Source organism: Bactrocera neohumeralis, chromosome 6 (assembly GCF_024586455.1).
Source record: "Bactrocera neohumeralis isolate Rockhampton chromosome 6, APGP_CSIRO_Bneo_wtdbg2-racon-allhic-juicebox.fasta_v2, whole genome shotgun sequence".
In the NCBI taxonomy this organism is placed as follows: domain Eukaryota; kingdom Metazoa; phylum Arthropoda; class Insecta; order Diptera; family Tephritidae; genus Bactrocera; species Bactrocera neohumeralis.
Window position 1 is genome coordinate 6,889,062 of NC_065923.1, and position 23,043 is coordinate 6,912,104.

The 23,043-nt window shown below is 35.8% G+C and overlaps 1 protein-coding gene across 15 annotated transcripts in view; it reads left to right on the forward strand.

Moving 5' to 3' along the window:
* Positions 1–23,043, forward strand: part of LOC126763750 (band 7 protein AGAP004871) — a 122,168-nt gene that overhangs the window by 83,642 nt on the left and 15,483 nt on the right. For 14 of the 15 annotated variants that reach the window (XM_050481518.1, XM_050481515.1, XM_050481512.1 and 11 more), the window contains 4 exons: positions 595–704; positions 1,238–1,310; positions 4,924–5,006; positions 18,773–18,976. In XM_050481518.1, coding sequence (XP_050337475.1) covers positions 595–704; positions 1,238–1,310; positions 4,924–5,006; positions 18,773–18,976 — 470 coding nt within the window. The remainder of the gene's footprint in view (positions 1–594; positions 705–1,237; positions 1,311–4,923; positions 5,007–18,772; positions 18,977–23,043) is intronic. The other variant, XM_050481517.1, reaches the window with a different exon arrangement.

Consider the following 23,043-nt stretch of genomic DNA (forward strand, 5'->3'; position numbering starts at 1 on the left):
GTTCAGCGCCTGGACTTCTGCAAGCGTGCCCGTGGCGGCCAAGCAAAAAAAGTCGAGTTTCACACATAATGGCTCGAATGTACTTTCACAGGAATAAATAATTTCATTGTTATCCCAAACCGGTTTTTGCTCTTGTAGCGCTCTTACTGAAAACCCCGTTACTAACAAACACGGCTCAAAAACTTGCTTCAGGATTGAATTTCGCATATCTTAAGGCTTTTTACGCATACATTTCACTACATTACGCTAGAATAAGCTTAATAATTTGAAACTGCGACCACAAGCAATAACAGCTAAAGTGACTTAACAGACTTGTGAGAAAACACTTTGTCTAATTAACGGTATTATTATTACCAACTGTGTGGCAAATAGTTAAAATGCTTTAAAATTTCCCAAGTGCATCTTTTCATTATATGATTGCCATTGTATTTACCGCTACGAAAGCGTAGTCCAAAGTCGACGTATGCTGTTATTGCTTGTGTTTGCGACTATAAAAACTAAGAGCTATGTGTGCGCAGGCATTCTATCAATTTAATTGCTTTACTCCATGCACGCAAACGTTTAAGTAATGCTTCTTGGAATTTCATTTTATAGCCGATGAAGAAATTAGCGATAAGGCATCGACGTGTGGGAAGTTGCTGATATTCTTATCCGTTGGACTTGTCATACTCACGTTGCCGTTCAGTTTGTTCGTGTGCTTTAAGGTAAGTGGCAACATTCTGGATATAACATTCATATATACTTACATATTGACATACATACATATGCAAGTATTGTTGTAGCACATATAACGGTGTGTGTGTGTGTGCTTGCAGCTGCTCTGAAATGCGCATTAGAAGCGATATTAAGTTCAGCAGCGACGCAGCTTGCATGCCACAGCAGTTGAGGCAATCAAAGTGGCAAAGCAGCAAATAAATGGAATAATAAATGATTTTTACACCTTTTGAAATGGCTGCATTCAGCAACGTGCCACCTGCACGTTGCAAGCAAGCAGCAGGCAGCAGCCGGCAGCAGCTCTAACAATCATTTATTTCATTGCATTGCAGTTCTATCTGTCTGCTGCGCTATTGTTCGGCTGTTCGGCTGTCGTTGCAACTTGCCTAACTGCGCGCACACACTCACACACAGTTGCACAAGATCCTCCTCAAATAACTTTACCATTCAGGCGCATAATTTTTCTTATTATCCTCTTCGTCTTCTTATTGCATTTTCACTTTTTCCTCTTTCTAAATTACAGGTAGTACAGGAATATGAACGCGCCGTTATATTTCGTTTGGGCCGTCTTATGCAGGGTGGCGCCAAGGGTCCCGGTGAGTATGCACAGAATTTTTATTGGTGTTGGTGGTAGATAACGGATAGAATAAGCAGAAGTACATCGGAAAATGTTTGGAATGCGTTTGAACACTGCTAATATTGGGTAGTCGAAAAAGTCGTTTCGCAATTAAGTTCGGGAACGTTGACAAAAAGTAGCAGCTGTTCAAAAAAGTGTGAAAATAATGAAGAAATTCGCTATATTTTAAAATTTCTGTATAAAAAAGAATTCCACGCAAGCCATCAATGAAATTTGTGAAGTTTACGGAGACGATGCTGTATCAGTTCGTGTAGCACAACAATGGTTCGCTCGCTGGCTTGATGATGACACAAAAAAATCGAGAACGTTATGGCCCACAGTGGGTCAAAGTAAACTCCAAGTAAACTCCGATGCAGTTAAAAGCTTATAATGCTGTTGAGAGCAAGATCGACTCAAAATTATGAGAGCTTCTCAAACAATAAGAACTTACGGAAGCTTCTCCTCGCTAGAATCAGTCTAAATTCAAAGAGCGATAGTATCGGTTTCTCCGCAACTACTTGCTGTTGCCAAGAAAGCAGTTCACTTTGCATATGCAATTTCCTGCAGGGTACACCTGCTACACATTTACGAAATTCGCAAGGCGCTGCAAGCGCGTGTATATGTAGTTGTGCGTGTGTGTTTTGTCACGTACTCGCATATTGTCATCGACAACAGCTGCCACTGTTGCGGCTGCAGGAGCGCAATGGCAATTTGTGTTAATTGCAGCACTTGATCCAATTCTTCATCGTTTACGAGGCGGCGCGAAGCAGCACAGCCAACACACGTTTGTGGTGGAAAGTTTTGTTTGCCGTTCGCCTGCAACGGCACTTTGCGCGCCCGCTTAGTAGCTTGCGAGAAGCCAAGCACACATACCACTACACACACACACACATCTGCTTTACGGCAGGCAAGATGTCACAACACTACATGAATGTAAGCACACACACACACAAACTGGGTTGCATTCAAGCGACACATTCATGGCGTTCTCTGTGTGTGTGGGTGTTGTATTTGCCGTTGCCTTGTCATGCACGCATTGCATTTATTCTCACCGCCTTTGTTGTGTGGCAAAAGTGGTTGTTGTTGTTGCTGTTTCTGCTGTTGCAGTTGTTAGCGTCCGTGCCGAAGCCGTTAGTCGCGCTGCAAGAGCAATGTTCGCACCGCTGTGAATCTTTTTCGCGTCCTTGTTGTACTTTGTTGCCCCGGATGTTGGCGTTGGCGCTGGCGCTGGTGCCACAGCTGTCGTTGCCGGGGCTGCGTAGGTCGCTGGGCGGGGCGCTGCCGCAAAGTAGTTCTGCTCAATTGGCCACAAAAGCATAAATTGCGCACATTTTAGTGTCAAATGTGTCAAATGGTAATTTTCTAAAGAAAGGTCGCAAGCAAATGCTTGAGGTTTTTACCGTAGTTGTTGTTGCTGTTGTTCGTACTTTTTCTTTGTCTAATTAATTTTAATTGCATAAATTACGGCGTACTGTTATTTTAAGGTGTGAAATTATGTAGTTTGAGGGCAAAGGTGGGCGCTAGTTGTCCTTTATAAGCCATGATTTTGCTTTTCCGAGCTTGCAATTGTTTGCTCTGGAAAGTGTAACGTAGACCAAGCGAATAAAATTTTTGATGGAAAAAACTATAATGGAATGAAACACATTGGCAGCGAAAAAAAAAATACAAAAATGAAAGGAAAAAATAAATTTCGGACGATTTGAAGTTGGGAAGTGTAGGGGCGTGGTTGCGTTTTTAAGGGTTAAACACGGTTTATTTCGATTTTCGGCAAAACCAAGTTTATGTCATTGTATCAAAAATTAAAAAAAAAAAAATAATGGTTGTCAAAAAAGTTTTGCGGTATTTTTATTGAATTTTTTTCTTATTGAAATCGAAATGAATTTTTGATGACTCATGCCCAGCTCTTGACCGATGCTACGGCTGCTACTATGCCGGTCTCTTTCGACCAATTCAGCGATTTTATCGCAATTTTCGACGACAGGCCTTCCGGAGCGTGGCGCATCTTCGACCACCTCTACACCAGAACAAAAACGTTGAAACCATCGTTGTGCGGTGGAAATGAAAACTGTATCGGGTCCATAAACTGCACAAATTTTATTGGCGGCTTGAGATGCATTTTTGCCTTTATCGTAGTAGTACTGTAAAATATGCCGTATTTTCTCTTTATTTTGCTCCATGTTTGCGACGCTATAACTCACGAACGACTTAAAAGAAACGACAATCAATCAAAAACGTGTCAGCGCGTGAAATGAGCTTTCAAAAAGGTATAGCATGACCCGATGCGACGAATAAAACTAGAACTACGCGCTTTCAGCGCCAACTAGCAAAAATACCGCAAGACTTTTTGACAACCAAAATTTAAAGATAGTGCAAAGAACCACAACTTTTGTCTCAACATCTTCTGGAAATAACCTCAAAACTCATGTGAAAATTTTAAATAACAAAGTTTTTGGATTTTTTATTTTTAGCTTGTACAAAATTTTTTTATTTAACAAAGTTTGTTCAAAATTATACTGCTTTTATAATTTAAAGTATTGAGTAGTCGAAAAAGTCTTTTGGTATCTCTTATCAAACTTCAAGTTATTTTCTTTTTATACTCGTATTTATAATGAATTTTAATTTACCAAATATGTACTATGAAGCATCAAAACTTCCCAGCCAAGCTCTTCCAGTTTTTGCCGAGTCATCAAATATGTGTGGTCTAGCGTTGTCCTGATGGAAGACGAAGCCCTTTCTGTTGAACAGTTCTGGCCGTGTTTTCGTTTCTTTCATCAATCTCATTAGTTGTTGACAGTAAAATGTAGAATCAATCGTTCGACAAGGCTGGACGATTCCTTTCCAATCCCACCAAACACTCAGCATAACCTTTCGAGGCGTCAATCCTGGCTTTGCGACCATTTGTTGAGCTTCACCACGCTTGGACCACTATCTATTTCGCACATTATTGTCGTGTATGATAAGTGGATCGTCATTCTTTCAATTTGTTTCAGCAAAGAATCGCAGATATTAATTCGGTTCACTAAATTTTTCACAGACAATTTATGTGGTACCCAAACATCGAGCTTAGTTTTGTAGCCAGCCTTTTTTAAATATTTAAAAGCCATTTGATGATGAATGCTAAGTTTCTTAGCGATATCATGGCTGCTTATGTTACGGTCCTGGTTAATCTTTTCCATAATTTCATCGACCTTTTCAACGATAGGACACATTGAAATTTCCATAACAGAAGCGAGCGATCCATTGTTGTGCTACACGAACTGATACGAGTACAGCATCGTCGCCGTAAAAATACAGCGAATTTCTTTATTATTTTCACTCATTTTTGAACAGCTGCAATTTTTTCAACTTCCCCGAACTTAATTTCTCACCTTTCCAACACTATATGGTATGGCACAATGTGATTGGTAAACTGGAGATATGCGACTGCAACGACATCTATGGACAAAATATGAAAAGACTTTTTCGACTACCCAATATTAAGAAGGAAACCTTATTTCGACCTCAAATCGAAAAAATAACAACAATGAGTTTCTAATGAAATTTCTAACAATTCGTTCTTTTAAAACTAATTTTAATTTGCTCCGCACTTTCAGGCATCTTCTTTATCTTACCATGCATTGACTCGTACGCCCGTGTGGACTTGCGTACCCGCACATATGACGTGCCACCACAGGAGGTAAGTACGAAAGAAGCCGCAAAACTTTGCATTCACAGCCAATGCTTTCAAAGCACTGCTTTTACTGTGTTATTCAACTGCAATTCGCAGCAGTTGAAACATTTCACATAGGAAAAATGAAAAGAAAAAATGCAAAAGTTCACTGATTCGCCTAAAAGAGATATTTAATTATTTCTTACCGAAAACATAGAAGAAAAAAATAATTAAATATTTTTATCGCAAAGTTAAGTAAGCAAAAGAGTTTATTAGTAGAACAAGTAGAAAGACTCATGTGCACATGCACACATATACACACACATACTCGTCAACAGTTAAGTGTACACGCCATCAAAGAACAACGCATCTCCTCATGTTGAATGTTACTCATACGCCACCGGTTACAAGCCAACACAGATTTTTCGCAACACACACGCACTCTACCGTTGATTTTTCGAAAACATCTTACCTTATGGTGTTCGATTTTTATTTGTTTGCGTAAATATCATTATAATTAATTCAAGAAAATAAATTTTGAATACAAAAATATTATTTTCTTCCGTTTTTTTCGCATTTACATAATTTAAACTTTTACTTACTTTATTTGATACGAAAATAGTATACAGTTTTTATGAAAAACACTTCAACTAAGCCGATAATTGCTTTCTTTGAGAAAGTTTGTGTTTTTCTTTCATTTGATACATTTTTTTTTGTAAATTTTTTTGAAAAAATTTCACATTTACTTATTTTATTATCCATATTTTTGCTGACTTCTTAATTTTGTATTGTTTTTGGTGTGGTATTTTTTAATTTATCATCTCTTCATTATTCTTAGCAACCAGCAGCACGTGACGAGTTTTATTGTTTCGTTTTTATTTTTTTACTTTTCAGTTTCTTTTATTATTTTCCTTTCCCTAATTGAATCGAAATAGACACTTTTTGAATTTTCATTTATTCATGGCGGTTAGCTGGTGTTTATGATATTAAATGGTTAATTTTATTGTAAATACACACACTCACACCAACACATATTAAAACAGTGCATGTCAGTGTGTTAGTTTCTGTGTTCTTTCCACCACTCCCGCATTTTTGCGTCTATTTGTATTGTATTGTCTCATATATACATATATACCTATATTTAAATACTTATTGTTGTTGTAAAATAAATATAACACATTCTGAATACAAATTATGAATTTTTAATAACTTCAATTAATCATTATTATGTACTTAATTTTGCTATTTGATTTTTCAACGAATTTTAATTAATTTTGTGGCATTTCAAACTAACAATGTATACGTGCTTATAACGCATTAATTTTTATAAGTATTGATTTTGTTATTATTGAAATTTAATCTTAACATTTTGTTAAATTTAATGCCAGTTTAGGAATAAACACTGCTGCCCGCGAATTGTGGCAACTAGTCCTCTTTCCTCTTATAAGCAAAGTTCCTAATTATTGACAAAGTTCTAATAGAATTATAAGCTTCAAGTGTATCGTAGGAGCAGAGAACATAAAGTAGTTACTATAATAATCAGCACATAATTATATTGCAACTCAAAGCCATAAAAACATCTTTGACTGAATAGACTAGTGCAGAAGCCTTTGAAAATTATTAAACAAAAGAAAGGAATTCACAGTATGTTGAAACCAGTAGGCAACGAAAGATAAAAACACACAATACGGGAAAAATAATTTACGGGCGATCTGAGATCGGCAGAAAAAAAATTATTGAATTTTTCTTCTTCTTCTTTACTGGCGTAGACACCGCTTACGCGATTATAGCCGAGTTAACAACAGCGCGCCAGTCGTGTCTTCTTTTCGTAACGGCCACCTGGTCTTTCCAACGAGGTCTTCCTGTTTCTCCCGGTGTGTACTGCGTCGAATACTTTCAAAGCTGAAGTGTTTTCGTCCGTTCGTTAATTTTTAGGGGATTCATATAGTTTATCTCGATTTCCAACAAAACTCTTAGTTCTAAAGAAAAGTATTACATGGCAAGTTGTAGATATTGAAATGATCAACAGCTCTGGTCACGTGACTTTTTTCACATAACCTCAAAATTTGTGCAAAAATTTATGTGAAAAATGCCAATTTTTAGGATTTCTATTTTCATCACGAAATTTCTTTCACGAAATCTGGTGTAAACTGACATTCTTTTGTTCAAAACTCAGATCGCCTTTTTTGCTTAGTGTTTGTTATTTTATCTTTCGCTACATCTTAGTGTGATATTTTTTATTTTCAAAAATAAGCCACACTGGTATAGAAGTTTAGGCTGAGAAATCAATTTTTTTAATTGAAAAACTGTTATGTGGTATATAACTTCAGCTCTACAAGCGCTGGCATAGCTTCTTACAGGCAAAGAATTAATTAACACCAGCACATTACAAAACATAACGGTAGTTTTCCAAGCTAAAAACTGTACTATTCGTATAGTATAACAATAGCTTAAGCTGCTGGCGCGAGTAAATATGGTTTTTGCGCATCGATTTGGGGGAGAAATAAAATTTGAAAAACTTTGCGTTCGCACGCTCTTTATTTCATGCCAAAATAAAAAAAATTCAAACATTTCTACAGTAACTTGTGTTTGTTGTTGCATTAGTAGCTATATGGTTCAATAGATTGACAATCGCTGTTCCATTTGAAATAAAGTTTCAACTATAATTAAAATCCAGCGTTCAGCAAGCGATTAGAGCGAACTCTGCTGAACGGCTTTTCAATTTTAGGAAATGTTTGGGCAGTGCTAGCAAACTGCCTGTCCGCTTGAAGAGTGTTCAATCAGCTTCAATCACAGTAATAGTTCACCAATCAAAGGTAATGTTTTAAAAATCCTGTGAGAGACCGTTAATATCTTTTTATCTATTTTCTTTAGTAGTTGGAAGTGAGAAATGAATTTTTCTTCTGATAATAAGAAAGAATTAGAAAACTGCAAGGTAGATGGTCTTCTCGTTACAATAAAGAGTTAATAATTGAATAAATTTTCTTAAAGGTGTCTAGAAGCTAGTTTTCAGAGTACTAAGCGAATAAAAAATATTCGATTTCTTTTTACCTACCCTAAGATGTAATGCAAGAGCTAATAATTAGAGAAATTTTCTTAGAAGTGACTAGAACCTAGTTTCAGAGTACCAAGTGAATACAAAATATTCTTTCTTTTTGGCCCACCCTAATATGAGTACCAAGCGAATACAAAATATTCGTTTTTTTTTACCCACCCTGGTATATATGTATATATATATATATCACCCTTTAAAGTGAGAAGCTGCGTCTTTTCACGCGACCGCCAGGCAAGCTTTTATTTATCTAACCATTGAAATCATTTCATAAGTTTCAATTTTATTTCAATAATCAACTTTTTGTTGTAATTAACATTTTATACGTACATATTTTAAAATTTCACCATCATATAAATATATAACCTTAAATATCTATATACACTACCGCATATTGCATATTGTTATCTCTACTTCTTCCTCTTCCACTGTTTTTAATAATTCGAAAAATCGTTTCCTCAAATCCAGTAAATGTGTTGCTGCAACTGCGTTTTTAACCGTTATTGCTTAATTACATACATACATACGACACATAGAAGTATGCTTTGAGTCAGTTTCCCTCGTTCCCCCCCACCACCACCACTTGGTTACATATGTACAAAACATGCTCGCATACACTTATATTGTTGAAGTTTTCCCACTTCCCCAGCAAAAGATAAAAATGGTTTGGAAAACGCGTCGTAAACGAATATTGTTTTTGAATATGCCTTATCTGTTTTTGTTATAGTTTTTGTTGTTGACCACATCACAAGCAGACGAAACGAAAAAAAACACGCGCAAGTGTTGAAACTTTATGTTGCATTTTTGCCTGAAGTGCACACCAAGCACGCCGTTATTGAGCTCACACACATGTGCATACGTGTGAGTGTGTGTGTTTGTGTGTGTGAATGTATGTGCACCAATTCACCAGATGCATGCCAAAAACAAAACTGATGCACAAATGAAATCTGTAACGAAATTCCGAAGCAAATAAAAACGAAGCGAAGATTAATAAAAGTCGAAAGAAAACCAAAACACAAACAAGAACAAAAACGCCATACATGGCCACACAGTGAGCGAAAAAAGCTCAGCATTTTTGTATTGACAAATGCTGCCACAGCCACACACACTTCCGCGCCGCCATCAGCCGCAGCCAAAGCAAACAAGGCAAGGCGGGACAGCAAGCGCAGCAACGCTGATTACAAGAAGAAATTTCCCTCTTTTGAGTTGCGCTTTTTGTTGTTGCTGCTGTTTTCAACTTTTGCAGTTAGTCGCGTAAATCTGTGCGAGTGCATCTGCTGGCAACTGGCACTCAAGTGGCAGCGCCAAAGCCACATTTTCGCCTGAGACAAAAACGGGCACGAAAACTTTAAGAGAAAATAATCGCCAACAGTAAAAAGCAAAATGTACGCACAACAACACTTATCTGCTTGGCATATAGACACTTCTTCGAAACTAAGCGATTTACGAAAAAGCCAAATCCAGTCAAAAGCTCGTTTAGTGTTGGTGATAGTTGTTGTGGCAGCGCGCTCAAGCTGATGCGGGCTCCAAATCGTTATCGGCACAGCGCCATATTTTTCACACCCACTGTTATGAAGGGTGCAGTAAAAATTAAAGCGTGCAATAAATGCCACGAAGTAAGCGATAGAAACAGTGGCTACACTGAGTGTCAGAAGTAGGTGCACAATGAGGATTTATTATAAGGAATACATTCCTTAGGAGTGAAAAATTTTAGAAATAATTATGTTAGAAAAATTTGTCAAACAAAAATTATATATATAGAAGCAAAAATATTGGAAGGGCAAAAATGTGGTTCTTTGATGAAATTACTTAAAAATTGGAATTTTCTTAACTTATATAATTGAAGCTTACCTAAATTCACAACATATTCGATTTTATACCCTAAACAGGATATATTAAATTTGCCACGATGTTTGTAACACCCAAAGGAAACGTCAGACATCCCATAGAATAAATATTTAAATAATCAGCATGGCGAGCTTAGTCGATTTTGCCATGACCGCCTGTCTGTATGGACACGAACTAGTCATTTCTCTACAAGAAGTTGCTCTTTTGACCGAACTACCATTTTTAACTCCATTTTGTATTTTTTTGAGAAAATATAATGAAAAGCTGATTTGAATTTGAATTTGTGCACTTGCTTTTGACGACCACTGTACCCGCCGTGGCTTTCGCCGGCACTTTGCGATAAGCGAGTGTGCGAAAAACAACATTAAGTACAAGTTTTTGCTGCAGCTGCTGTTTTTGTTTTCGATTTCTTCTATTTTTTAATGCGTTAAAACTCCTTTTTCTCCCTTATTATTTCCCTTTCAATTTTTGCTGTCCTTTAGCTGGTATCGTACACGTTGTTTTAATGCTGCGACACAGTTTTTATCCCCGCCAGAATGAATTTAGCAGAAACCAAACCAAATTTATCAATTACACTCAGTTGTTGTTGTTCCATTTACGTACAACATATAGTAAAAAAAAAATATGATTAAAAATGAAAAAATAATAACAACAATAATAATAATACATATTACAATTTGCATAGTAATTCTCAGACTCACTTAGTGTTAGTCACACTTAGCTGAAACATGAAAATATCAAAACGAAAACGAAAACGAAAATGAGCACAAAAATGAAGACAAGCTTTTGTGAATAAAATTGGCTATGAAATTGAAGTCGAATTCTATATTATCTGTGCAGTATGCTAACATCTAAGGAATTATATATATAGTATAACATTTTTTTATACAATTTTTGGGTCTAAAACTCTTAACGATTTCAGTTTCTGATTTGGAATCAAATCTGTACCAAATCCGTATCAGCTTATGCTCTTAACATTATTTCAAATTACTTTAAATCTTAATTTGTTTAAAGTATTTTAAGTGTTAACGCTAATTTGGAGCGTGCTATAACGGTACACTATTTAAACGCGTCTTTGTCGAGCTTTTAGTTAAGCTAAGTACTTTGAAAATATTAAAATATTTGTTATTAGTATTTGTATTTTAATTATAATATTTATGAACAGGTATGCATACTAAAATGGGTTAGCTACGTCTCAAATTGCTAGTTTTAGGTATTTTAGTGGATATTTTATTGGGTATTTTACTGGTTATCCACCCGGCTTTTGGGTATTTAATGTTTGTTTTACTGGTTATTTTACTGATTATTTTACTGGTTATTCACCAAACTCGACGATTTCTTTTTTAATTCCGTTGATGGATTCTAAGACTTTTAAAAGCTTATAAAATCTTATTAACTTGGGCGCTCAGCGGGTGGGAGAGCGCTCTGCTGCTGTTATCTATAAACGAGAATAATAGAGTACAAGTTCGCCGTTAACTTCTCTGACCACATCATTTGATTCTTGAAAGAAACAGCAAGTGAGCAAAGTACTTTGTTGTCGGTTTGCGGATTTTATTCTGAATATATTTATGTTAAACAACTTGCAATTAAGTATAAAAATCAAAACCTGAATATGTTTTCGATAAAAAAATTAATTGATTATATTTATTATTATTATTTTAATGAAAATGATAATAGAATTAAACCTTAACAGTACAAAAAGTATCAACTTTAGCGACTAAGACCATCAATTCCTTTTAAAACTATGCTGAATGTTCAGAAAAATTGGAAAATTGGTTAAGCAAAGTTTGTTTTCCTGAGAATGTAATTAAAATAATATTTTTTTTTTTTAATTACACTAATCCTCAAATTTATGTTGCTTTTTCCATAAAATAGTTTACTTTATATTTAATTAATTTAAACAATTAAGCCCTTAGTCATAAAGAGTACGTTACACAGACTCTAAAGTTATTAAGGAGTTATAAAAAGTCGACAAATGCATATTTTTATGGTTAAATGCTGATCAAAAATCTCGAGAATATTTTTTTATGACTAATTGAATTTTATAGTATAAATGTTTTCTCTGCCAATCTCAAATTGTTAAATTTTCCGCGTGAACGAAATAGTTTTATTGAAATATATCTGGGTATATAATATAGAATTCGACAAAAAAAGCTAAGAAAAAATCGCCAATAACACATCAAAATACCAAAATTCCAAAACATTTTAGACTAGCATACACGAGTTATTAAAATGCCACGCCTCATCTTATACAACCCGCATATGTTTAATAGACGATAAGTGCAAGTAATTACTTAAACATGCGATTACATCTAATTAATAACGAAATGGATACTTCATTGTATGCATTAACTGTTTGATTATTTTCTATTTTTATGAGTTTGAAGCAGATAAATCTTTTTAGCGGAGTGATTTGTTTATCGAAATACTCGTACATACATATATCTATGTAATCCACTGCACTGATTTAACTTCCCCCTCCCCCTGATTAAAAGTTCAATTTTTGAGAGCATGCTATTTCCATAAATATAAATGTCTATTCTAATTAAAAACAAAAACAAAAAGCTATCTGTCTTTACTCAACTTTTACATAAATTACCGTTAGTCAATCATTAATAATTTATTTCTGACAAGAACGCAGTATTAACAAAACCTCAAACAATGCATAAACATAATTAAGTTGCAAAAAAATATATTTAAAAACCAAATTTTAGTTCCACACTAAGGAAACCATTCACAACAACTCTCATATAAACTAAATTCAAAAATTTTGAAAAAAAGTGATATTTGGAAAATGTAAAAATTGATTGGCTATCCTCTTATTGATAGCGAACAAAAATTAATTCATTACTAACACACACGCTCAAATCACATGAATAATCATTACATTGTGAGGACTACTTTGAAATGTAATTTGAAGGTCATTTGAATGCCGCAGTGTGAACACAAATGAGAAATGAAAGAGAAAAAATTGAAAAATTTAAAATTTTATTGCCAACTTATTACAAATTTATTAATCGATTTTTATCGCTTCCTCTGATTCGTTTGAGCACAAGCGAGGGATAACAGACCGCCACCAGTATAGAAGCAAACCTATGTCGAGTTCATCAATATGTGTTTGCGTGGTTTAGGCTGTTAAATGGGAAAGGGTTCGCATGTTCTCCGAAATTAAATGAAACAAATCAATTAATTTACTCACAAATACATATAATACCATATATTCAAAATATATATGTATATGTATAGTGCAAATAAAATTTACAAAAAAAAACTCAAGCGTTTTGCCCGCCGATCAGTAACACCAACATACATAGACAATAGCCACACACTCGTTAGGCGACAGCTAGCCAGTGATTAATCTAGTGTAGTACCATATATAAATATATAAATACCTATGTATTTAGTAGCCAATATACAATATATACAGACATATTTATGTAATACAGCTTACTGCTGAGCAAAGCGTATATTGCCTGAAGAAAAGCTCACACTTGCTAGAATAACTACTAGTAGTAACTATATAAGCATATAATAAAAGATATAAACATTTAAGCATATAAATATATAAATATATAATTATATATACAAAAGTAACAAACAGGCAGCCATGAATAGTTATGTATAATGGAAAATAATAATAAATAATCTTCACACATACATATATAGTTAGTTATATACAGTTATATACATATTTAGTTAACGACTATATAAATAAATACACTTTAAATAGCCCTTAATAAAAAGTAACAGTAATATTTAGCTAAACTAAGTATAAAGATATATGCCACAAATATAACAGATATGTATATATTGTTTTATATAAATATATGTATATATATTTATATACTTGTATATATGTAAACTGTATATGCATACTCTTAACTCATATCACTTCTACTCCAAGTACCTTTGTAAAGAGGACTCTCCTGCGTACCAACCTAATAGACTTACATATCGTCACCTAAAATGCAAAACAACGAATCAGCAAAAAACCGAAATTGAGTTTTTTATCGCTTACGATTCACTACAACATACTACATATATGTAGTTTAAAATTTTCAGCTTCCGCTGTCAGATATAACTAATAGATAACCAATATATTAACCAATATAACTAATAGATAACCATATTAGCCAATATATAACATATATATATGGTTTCAATTATAACGTTTTTCCTTCGTCATTAAACTTATGAAAAGTGATGCCACGTTATTTTGCATTTTAGGTGACGATATACATATGTAAACCCATATATAAAGAAAGCGCTTTAAGATCGTTTGGCGATGCAGCTTGTCTATACTACATACCCATATACCTAACCATAAATATACATATATATCATACATACAATTATACTCATATGGTTTGGATTATATACATACATACACACATGCATATTTTCGTTGAAATGTGAATAAAGCTGCTTGACTCCGGAAGACTGTGCAAATTGTAATAAAGTTAGCCATAATATCAAATAGCTAAATATGGTAATAATGAACCCATTAGTTAGGTATTGCATACACATATGTATAATGTATGTATATGTATGTATGTTATGTACAAATTTGTAAGACTCCAGTGTGGCACAGTACAGTACAGTTGTATGCGAACATATGTACCCAAGTGTGTGATCAAATTGCACTCCAACCATCTATTTAGTTGAGAATGATTTTGCCTTCGATTTGTGTTTCTGTTTCGATCATTTCTTTAACTCATTTCAATTCCGTTTTATTCCACTCTTGTTTTGACACACCACACAGTATCAACTTACTTATATACATACATATGTATTTTTTGTAAGAAACCTATGCATTTGTCTTATACTTTTACACTCTTGTTCCCTTCTTTGTACATATTATATTATATATATATATATATAAGTAAACTTATTTCGCCTTGATTTACACTTATTTAACTACACTGTATTTGAAAAGAAAATATTGTTTACAAACTACACCTGACAGCAGCTTTTTCTGGTTATAAGTGAGCCTTACTAAGCTAACTCTCAACAATATGCTATACCTCTAAAACCACACCCCATATATAATATAAATTATTTCGATTTTACAAAATCGTTAGACCAAAAAGCTGTCTTCGATACGCCAAACCATTAGAGACTAACTATTTGATCAAATTATGCCTGTTGTTCAAACGAATGACCAACGTTTGTAGAGCAACTCTGTACTATTATGTTCCCTGACACTTATGAAATTGTCTTTGTTAGCAAAATATTCCTTTTCGCAATGAGATACACTTTAGTAACCTCTTCGTCGAAAGGACTAACAAACAATTGAACCAGTAGAAAAAAAGGTTTTAACACTTTAGTGAGGTATTCGAATACTCTCTTCTACGAATTCAACTTCCTTGCCTCGCGCAAAGACAAAGAGCGGTGAAATGGTGAATCGAAGACAGCTAATATACATACATACAATTTTAAGTGGACTAAAAACTACTTGGCTTAATAGTAATCAACTTATGTAATCTTTGATACTAGCCTGTAAGTAAAAAAGCCTTAAGACGGAAACTAATAATAGGATCATTAATGCTGTTTTGAGGCTTATCAGATCATGGCATATTACGGACCTTCAGTTCCACAAATAGACAAGTTATTCTAACGTTCTTACTTTTTAAGAGAAAAAGGGTAAATATAAAGCCGAATAGAGTATATGACCTACACTTCTCGTATTAATAAAAAAAAATAACTGGAAATTTAAAAAACAATTTCATCTCCTATAGCTTCCCAGAGGTCATTCCAAACTACGAACCTGTCGAATGGCAGATGGTTGCAAGTATCTTTGGTTATAAATTACCGAGGTAACGATCATTGAGAATCAGTGTTTTCATCAACGTTTTGCCTCGCCCTGGTTCATCAAAAATACGGTTAAATACTTCTATACACTTAAACCAAATTTAAAGCCAAAGAGAAGAGAACCTCGTTTGGAAGTTGGGAAATCAGTGCTTCGATCAAAATGACACATAGTTAGTCTTTCCTCAAGTTTAAGCGAAATATTCTTGTTTCGGAAACTCAAGCAAATGATACAAGTTCAAGTATGTTGAAAACCTTTCTAAGTAGAAGTCTTTTTCTCTGTGGGCAAAAAATAGTAAGGCTTTTTTATTTAAATTTCACGCAAAAACCCATTCGTTGAACTATTTTTTTTACATAAACTGCATTCGGCAATTTAACGATGAGTGAAATTCGTTAACAAAGAAGTTCCATTACATTTTGTGTGCGGAGTCAAATTTCTGGTTCCGAAACAAATGCGTATCATAATGCTTAATACGAATCAGAAAGTTGGAAGTGGGATTCGGCGATAATTCTTTGCCGTGAGCAAGTGTTTTTGATTGCTACAAATTATTCCAAGAGTGTCGAGAACGCATTGACGACGAACCACGTACAGAACAGCCATCAACATCAAGTGATGATGAATAACTCAATAAAATAAAGGAATTGGTGCTTGAAAGTCGACAATTAACAGTCAGAGAACTCACTGGCATCGTTGGAATATCGGAAGGATCAGTAAAAACCATTTTGAAATATCATTTAGACCTAAGAAAAGAGAAAGCACGATTGGTTAAAAAATCACTAAATGATTTCCGACAACTATGAAATTTATTATTACTGGCGATGGGTCTTGGATATATGCTTATGATCCGGAAACATACGTTCAATCGGCCGAATATCGTTGCAAAGGTGAGCCGAAGCCGAAAAAACCACGTAAAAGTAGGTCAAAGCTCAAGTTTAAGTTGACAGTTTTCTTCGATTACCGAGGAGTGGTGCACTCCGAATGCCTTCTGAGCTATACGTAAAACGAGGCCGGAATTATGTTTCGACAACTCTTGGTTTTTGCACCACGATAATGCACTGTCGCATACTGCATTGATTCTTGGTGACTTTTTCGCCAAATTTTCAACCAATATCGTACTGTAATCACTTGATTGAGTTCCGTGTGACTTCTGGCTATTCAGCAACCTCAAACGACCGCTCCGGGGAAACCGTTTTGAGTCAATTGAAGCCAATAAATGTAAATCGCTACGTGCATAGAAGGCTGCTCCGGAAATTTACTCTAACAACCGTTTTGAGGATTGGAAGAAACGTTGGCGCAAGTGTTTTTGGTGCCAAGGCGGATCACTTTGAGGGTGACGACATAGATTTTGAAGAATAAATTAAGAATTTTAAAATTACGAACAAAGTCTTACTATTTTTTGTCCATAGTACAAATGTGATTTTACTAAATCGATAATTGTACTTCAGTTGTTTCTTGGTTTCGGAAATACAGAAATTGATCTTCGGCGTTGCTAATAAGCAAATATTGATAAACATTTGTTCAATGGAATACCCTAGCACACATTCTCCATGCTCCTTTTATAAGGCCTTTAATTCTCAACAAATCGCAGCGCTTGATATCGAAAGCTAGTTGTAGAAAAGCTGCCTAATTCTAGTATAAAATGGTGTTAACTTAACAAGCACGAGGTAGGTGTTTCTCTTGGAGCGGTTTACTCACTGACGTTCGATGGAATCTCAGACTAAAGTCTCCATGTTCACTAACCCCAACAAAACCGTCAGGCAAGCTTAATGTCAAATATCACGTGTATTTCCTTCATTCATATAAAGCATTTCACCAATTTAGTTAGCGTGCATTTCCCTTTCACTGAAAACATTTATTTTTCACCACAAAATCAATCACATTGCATTCACTGTCAAAAGCTCATTTTAGAAGTTGTGTGGCAATTGCAAAGGCCCCCGAAATCACAAGCGCACCACAGGAGCACAATTTGTACAGACCATAATTATTAAGTAAATACACACAAAGGCTTAATTATGTGCATAAATCTACTGCCAACTCCATGCTTCAAATTGAATTCAAAATGGAGGCACACAAACACACGCACACACAAACATTCGAATGACGCAGGCACATGTATTAAGCAGCGCGTGGCCTTGTCATCGATAGCAAGCGACGCTGCAGTGTGGCAACACTGTACGCATTCGCAGCAAATGAATAAATACACGGTTGCATAAGTATGTATTATAGGATATAGCGTAGATTTAACTGTACGTATTCACTTATGTAGTTATATGTGTGTATGTATGTATTGAGTGCTGTGCCCTGTCATTGCTTTCGCATTTCGCACCACAAATTCACGTCATTCTTCGCGAAAATTAAGAAAATGCAAACAAAATCGCATTGCTTTTTTCCACACATGCAAGCGAGCGTTAAGGCGGCACAAATTTCACAACAACTCACACACACACACACACGCGCACAAGTGCAAGTATGCTTAAATGTGTGTGTGTGATGTGTGAAGGTGTAAAGCGAATTGCAGCCGCAAATTAAAGTGAAAATGAAGATGAAAATGAAAATGCGCAAGCAACTCACCAAAATGCAACAAATCTATGTGGCATGCATACATACACACTCACCTAGTTTAGGTTAGGTTATGCTTAGTACATAGGTTATCTTTATATGCACAAGTAGTGCCGCTCTGTATGTCTGTATGTAGCTGACTTTGTGACTTTGTGTCAGGGAAAGCCACCACCAACAACACTTGCTTATTTCTTTGTATGTATGTATGTACTTGCGTAACGTAAAAGCTCACATTGAATTCACCAACGAAAAACGCGTTGCAAATTCACAAAAATCACATTTAACTTAGAGTAGTGGAAGAGCGGAGGCAACACAAAGCGAGTTAATTTTAGCAAATTCCGCTTTGATTGCGAAAATCACGCATACAAACAAACAAGCTAACAAACAAACAAATAGACATAGCCTAAGCAATCACAAATAAGAAATATGTATAAGAAATTAGAGTTTAGAGAAAACAAAGCTAAGCAAAGCACAAACAAAGCTAGAAACAAACAACCAAACAAAACCCACCACTGCACTTTGTAGGTACTGACAAAGGACAGTGTCACCGTGTCGGTGGATGCAGTGGTTTACTATCGCGTTTCCAATGCGACAGTTTCTATAGCGAACGTGGAGAACGCTCACCATTCGACCAGACTTTTGGCGCAGACTACTCTACGAAACACAATGGGAACTCGGCATTTGCATGAGATACTCAGCGAGCGAATGACAATTTCCGGCACAATGCAGGTGAGTCACACCTAACGTTCAACCCTTTTTGTTTTTGGTTTTCGGTTTTTGCTTTGCAGCGCTCGTAAATCACCAACACCATCACCACCATCAGCATAAGCATCAGCATCAGCATCAACGTCAAAGTTTCAGTTTCAGTGGTTTAGTGTCAGCATCACTGTCGCTCACCTCTCACCCGATCACACACGCACATACCCACTTGCATGTCATCGGTTACATTGTTGCTGCATGTGTTGGCAGCTCGGCGCTGGTGCATGCCGCACATGTGCTCCACCTTTATGAAGTCAACCAGTCGGCGCGGGAAGCGCAACAGCAGCGTCGAGGCTAATGGAGCGTAAACGTGATGTGTGGCGCGCCAATGCAAATCATCGGAGGTTGCAAACTGCACTCGCTTACTTTATAGTTCTGTTGTTTTTTTACTTTGATTGTGTGAAGTGCGAATGTCAGACGAGGGTTGCGGGTGAAGGCGCGCAAATGGCAGCGCGAGCAAGGCAGCTGAAGAAATAGTACTACAGGAGGCTCACATTGATATGTGTTTTTGTATGAGGCTGCCCTAAAGAGAAATCGCACGAACACAAGCTGGTTATATTAGGTTGCTTCAAAGGTAATACGAAGGTTCAAAATATGGAGAAATGTTTAAAAATGGACTCTACTTATAAGTAAAATCTCGTGCCACGAATAGAAACATAATTTATTGTGTTATTTTCAAAAGGTCGTGGTGCTTACAGGTCTTTTAAATACCCTTAGCAGTATAGAAGGTGACAGTCTTTAACATAATTTAAATTCTGGTTCTTTGCAGTGCTCGAGAGAACACTGTCAAGCCACGCTCCAAGCTTCAGTTGACTATACCAAAAACGTTGGCATCACGGATGTTCCTTTCTTCCTAAAAAAGCACAGAATACCTTCTTTAAGGGGGGAGCCTGCTGTAGAGGCTTCAAAAAATCGATTTTTTTGGGAGGGAAAGAAAAACTTGATTAAATCGAAATTTCTGGGGATTGTAGTTATATATTTAAACATCATCCACAAATTTTTCGATACGAAATCTTTGATATTCTGCCTTTGGAAAGCCATTGACCGATGCATCTCGCATGTGCATTTGTTGGACGGCGAAACGGCGCGTCAAAGTTTTCGCTTTCTGCCCAAGCGCTAATATATCTGCTAGACGCTCGGTCATTATTTCCCTTCTAGCTTCGAAAATATTTCGAATTCCCGTCTATAACTTTGGGGACATATTCTTAGATTATTTTTAAAGAGATTTAAGCAAAAAAAAAAATCGATTTTTTTAAGCTTCTAAAGCAGGTTCCCCCCTTCAGTTCTGAAACATAAGCAGATTTCGTAAGCTGAGAGATAATTATAAAAGCTGTCTCTCCTAATGATATCGAATTTTAATATAAAATCTTTTTACTTTGCCTCCCATTTTTGAAACTTTTTACAAACTTTCCTAAAATAAATCGGTCTCAAAGTGGTAATATTAAGCAAATTTCTCCGTAAGCTCTCAGTTATTGGATTCTCTCACATTGCTTGAAACTAGAGAAATTTTTAATACTGCATGACAATTTGTTTTTAAACGAATATTCATCAAGTCAAATCCTCCCTGCAGGGTATGTGATTTCAAAACAATTCACTGTACAAATGAATTTCTTGGGGACACATTTTATATGGCTAAGGGTCGCCGATGTGCATGTGTTTGTATGCATATTCATAAATAGAAGTATTTATTCGCTTGTCGTTACTGCAACTTCTACGAATATAAAGTCTGAAGATTTCCTCAGGTGCAAAGTGTAATGCCTTTTAGTCATGTCGTCGTTTCGCACACTTGACACAATTTTTCCGCTGCCACTGTACTCGTGTGCACACAGCAAAGGCAGCACAACAAGTACACACGCGAAAAACAAAAAAGAAAATTGAATAAAGATGTGTGAATGTGTGAGTACGATGTAATAAAATATGAGCCAAGCAAATTTAAGAAGAAAGTCACAAGTTTGTGTATGCTTTTGAGGTTACAACAGGCGGGGAGACGAAACAGAAAACGAAAATATTTCTTATTTATTATTCAAAGAGAGAGGCCTTTTATGAATAATTTATCTACTTGTCATGTGCGTTAAAACTTTCCGATTTCTAAAATTTCACCATTTTCACCTTATGGTAATATTAAATGTGTTTTTGGAGTAACTTTAAGAGGGGTTTTGTTGTGGGATTGATGAGATACATATGTATCTTTTTGAAAGAAGAAACTCAAATTATTATTATCATTCGAAGAACATTCTTTGGCATTTACTTTTTGAGGATTATCTCTTTCAAGTTTAGCGGCGGCTACGTCTCAGATGGTCTATCCGTTAAGTCCAAATTTCCATGACTAGTTCGAGCATTTTGACTGGTAGCTGGCGCATGACACACGTGATGTTTTGCTCCGAGGCCTGAATCGAAGCGGGATTGTCCGCATAGACTTAAGACTTTACATATCCACACAGATAAAAGTCTACCGATGTGATATCAGACGATTTTGTGACCAATCGATAGCACCAAAACGTGAAATTATCTGCTCACCGAAGTGTTCTCTAAATAAATCCATTGATTGATGCGATGTGTGGGAAGTGGCGTCGTATAATTGAAACCAAAGTTCGCCGAGATCACGAGCTTCAATTTCAGTTTGTTATAATGGCTCGATAACGGTCGCTTTTGACCGTTACGTTCTCACCGGCATCATTTTTGAAGAAATATGGACCGATGATTCCACCGACCCACAAACCACGACAAATCGTTATTTTTTCTGCATGAAATGGCAGCTTTTGAATCTTTTTAAGTTTTCTTCGTCCCAAATGCGGCAATTTTGCTAGTTTATATACTCATTGAGCCAGAAATGGGCCTCGTCGCTGAGCAAAATGTGGCTCGAAAACGCCGGATCTTCTTGGAACTTTTCAAGAGCCCATAGAGCGAAGCGATGTCGCTTGAATAGGTCGAGCGGCTTCAGTTCTTGCACAAGCTGTATTTTGTACACTTTCAGTTTAAGATCTCGACGTAAAATGCGCCAATTCGTTTCATACGATAGTCCGAGTTGTTGCGAACGGCACCGTATCGACTCTCCACGGCCTCACTCTCAACTACGGTTGTTACATTTTCTTCACTGGGTGCTAGACGTGGTCTATTCGGACTAATATTATTCAATAATGAATGCTGGGTCCCAAGATGGGTGATGTTGTTGTGAATAGTATGCTCTGTAGGTCGATTATGTTGAGAGAGGCGTGCGAAACACATTCTTTGCAGAACGTGATTTTTCGTTATAAAATTAATCTTTCCATGATGAAATGTCAAACATGACAACTTGACACGACTCACTCATGATCTGTCACAAAAAGGCTATTGAAAAAAGTGCCTCAACTTGGACCCGTTTAAATAATTACGCATTTAAATGAAATGAGTGGAGTAAAGTTTTGGTACAAGGTAATATCAAAATACTCAAATATAAAATCTAATCTAATAATAAAATCAGATCTTTTTCACTTAAGTTTCTCCATGCCATCATAACCAAGACAGTGATGACTTGCGTGTATTTTTATAGCCTGAACAGGGTATATTAAGTTTATCACGATGTTTGTAACACCCAGAAAGAAACGCCGGAGACCCTATAAAGTATATATATATAAATGATCAGTATGTTGAGCTGAGTCGATTTGACCATGTCCGTCCGTCCGTCCGTCTGTATAAATAGGAACTAGTCCCTCAGTTTTCTAGATATCCTTTTGAAATTTTGCAAATGTCATTTTCTCTTCAAGAAGCTGCTCATTTGTCGGAACGGCCGATATCGGACCACTATAACATATAGCTGCCATATAAACTGAACGATCGGAATCAAGTTCTTGTATGGAAAACTTTCACATTTGACAAGATATATTCACCAAATTTGGTATAGACTATTTTCTAAGGCAACAATGTAATCTCCGAAAAAATTGTTCAGATCGGATTACTATAGCATATAGCTTCCATACAAACTGAACACATAGTTACTAAAATAAATGCACCTGTGAAGGGTATATTAGCTTCGGTGCAGCCGAAGTTAACGTTTTTTC